This window comes from Vollenhovia emeryi, unplaced genomic scaffold, assembly GCF_000949405.1.
Source record: "Vollenhovia emeryi isolate VEMERY1.0 unplaced genomic scaffold, V.emery_V1.0 DF939166.1, whole genome shotgun sequence".
NCBI lineage: Eukaryota > Metazoa > Arthropoda > Insecta > Hymenoptera > Formicidae > Vollenhovia > Vollenhovia emeryi.
In genome coordinates this window covers 451,241-453,437 of record NW_011967200.1, presented here as the reverse complement: position 1 = coordinate 453,437, position 2,197 = coordinate 451,241, and the positions used below count along the sequence as shown (strand labels likewise).

General features: G+C 42.0%; 1 protein-coding gene across 1 annotated transcript in view; it reads left to right on the top strand.

The window, feature by feature from the left end:
- The first annotated feature begins 1,732 nt into the window (after positions 1-1,732).
- LOC105564340 (sorting nexin-27) overlaps positions 1,733-2,197 on the top strand; it is a 15,549-nt gene continuing 15,084 nt past the window's right edge. Inside the window, exon 1 of the mRNA XM_012016644.1 lies at positions 1,733-2,113. Coding sequence (XP_011872034.1) covers positions 1,767-2,113 — 347 coding nt within the window. The 5' untranslated portion in view covers positions 1,733-1,766. The remainder of the gene's footprint in view (positions 2,114-2,197) is intronic.

Sequence of the window (2,197 nt, the reverse complement as noted above, 5' to 3'; positions counted from 1 at the left end):
GTAATTAATTAATGAAATCTCGTAAACTAATGATCCGAAATAAGCGATTCTTATCTCGTTGGAAGCGCTGAAATCTTAGCTTTCCAACGAGGCCAGGATCATCTTGCTACGATTTTTCTGTGCGAAGAAATTGACGATTCTATCGACCCGCGATCTTAATCCTGAAATAGAAGCAGCAGACGACGCGTATACGCGGCGTCTCGCGCGGTGTCTGGCGCGGCGGTGTTTACTACCGAACACCTGTGCCTCGTATGTTTTTATGCCAGTTTTTTAGGGACGTAGTACGCTGGCGTACGACTCACGTAAAATTCGCGCGGCTTTCATTCATGAATGGTGCGCGCGCGCCGGATTTTTAAAACGCTATAACTCGGCGAAAAATCGACGTAGCGACACGAACCAAAAACTAATCTTCTTCGTTTCGCATCCCGCAGCTATTTAAGTTGAGTATGTATGCTCTTATCATGAAACTGACGTACGACAATGGAATAAAAAGTAAAATACTGAAATATAAATTGTACAAATAATTACTAAAAGTATTGCTAACAATACAGTTATGTTAGACTGTATAGCAAGTATATGAAAATTTGATTTTTTATCATTAATCGTCATATTTTATTGACATGCTTTATTTCTACTAACATTTTGTATAGTTAAATGTGTCAGATTTTGTATCAAATTGTACTCTTTTTGCCAATAAAATTTGTAACACACACCGTTCTGGATGTTCACTAGAAAATTATTTAAACATTCTTTTGTACATACAAGATTGCTCCGTTTATATCGGACAATTAATACGCTTGCACTCTGATCAAATTAAACTTTTTATTGTCTAGTTATAAATAAACTAATACCTCTCTTCTTTTATTAGAATTAAATTTTTATTCAATAAAAACAGACCGACTTGTAGAGGCCCTCCACCACCCCCGCCGATTTTGATCGGCGGTCCTCTTTTCTTTACAATTTGGTTTTATCGTGTTTATTATTTATTTCATTTTACTTATAATTTACTTGACAATACATACAAGATTGTAAAAGAAATAATTACATTATAAAATTAAAAATAAATTATCTGTACAATACAATATTTCATTTCACATTGCATATGAAATATTTGGTATGCACACAATAACACGAAATTCTTGTAAAGTAAAATATGTGTCTATTGTGTATATTTATCAAAGTTTTTAACAATTAATCATCGAATCATACAATATTTCTACAGTTTATTTTATTTCATCTAATTTATGTATGTAATCGCAACCAAAAAGATCGTTAATAAATTAATTATTTCTGTATCCTAGCCGTATTCCGACTTATAGACCTACCTATTCATTTTTTACCTACCCGTGTTTCAACATAATAAAACTACAAATCTTTAATTGACCACGACGCGAGTTTTTAGGGGTTTGACTTGGAGTTTAACGCGCTAGCGGGATTTAATAGGGGTTTCACTTTCGCACATATGCGAGAATGTATATAGCTTATTCAGTGGGACGCTCAGTCTATATTTATCTACTATGTCTATGGTTATAACATTGGCACGAACATCTCTAGAATCGATAGTCGCAAGTATCGATATGTACTCTCGCGACGTTTCGAATATCATTCACACCAGTCTCGCCTCTGCATCGATACCGGCCTCGATGCATCGCAGCTCAACCATCGATACCACTCCGACTATCGTCCCTAGCTCCAAGTGACAGCGACAGCGCGCGGTGATAGCGTATGTGGTAGCAGCCGCCGTGAATGGGCGGCCAGAGTGCAACATGGCGGACTGCGAGTCGGAGGTGCACCGCTTACCAGCCGTGAATCAGGACGGCAGTGCGAGGAATGCGGCGGCCGTGACAATGGTGAACAACAACGCGCGCGTGCCTCAGCATCCGCCGGCGGCCGGGTCGGACAAGGACCCGGTCGGCCAGGGGCCGCGCTGCGTCACAATCTACAAAACGGAGACGGGCTTCGGGTTCAACGTACGCGGCCAGGTCAGCGAGGGTGGACAATTGCGGAGCATCAACGGCGAATTGTACGCGCCGTTGCAGCACGTCAGCGCGGTGCTACCGCGAGGCGCCGCCGAGAAGGCCGGCGTCCGCAAGGGCGATCGTATCCTGGAAGTGTGAGTAAAAGGATCGTCCCTTCCACCATCGCGTGTCACCCGATCCCGCGCTTACCTCTCTCCCTCCCCCTCCTCTCTCTCTCT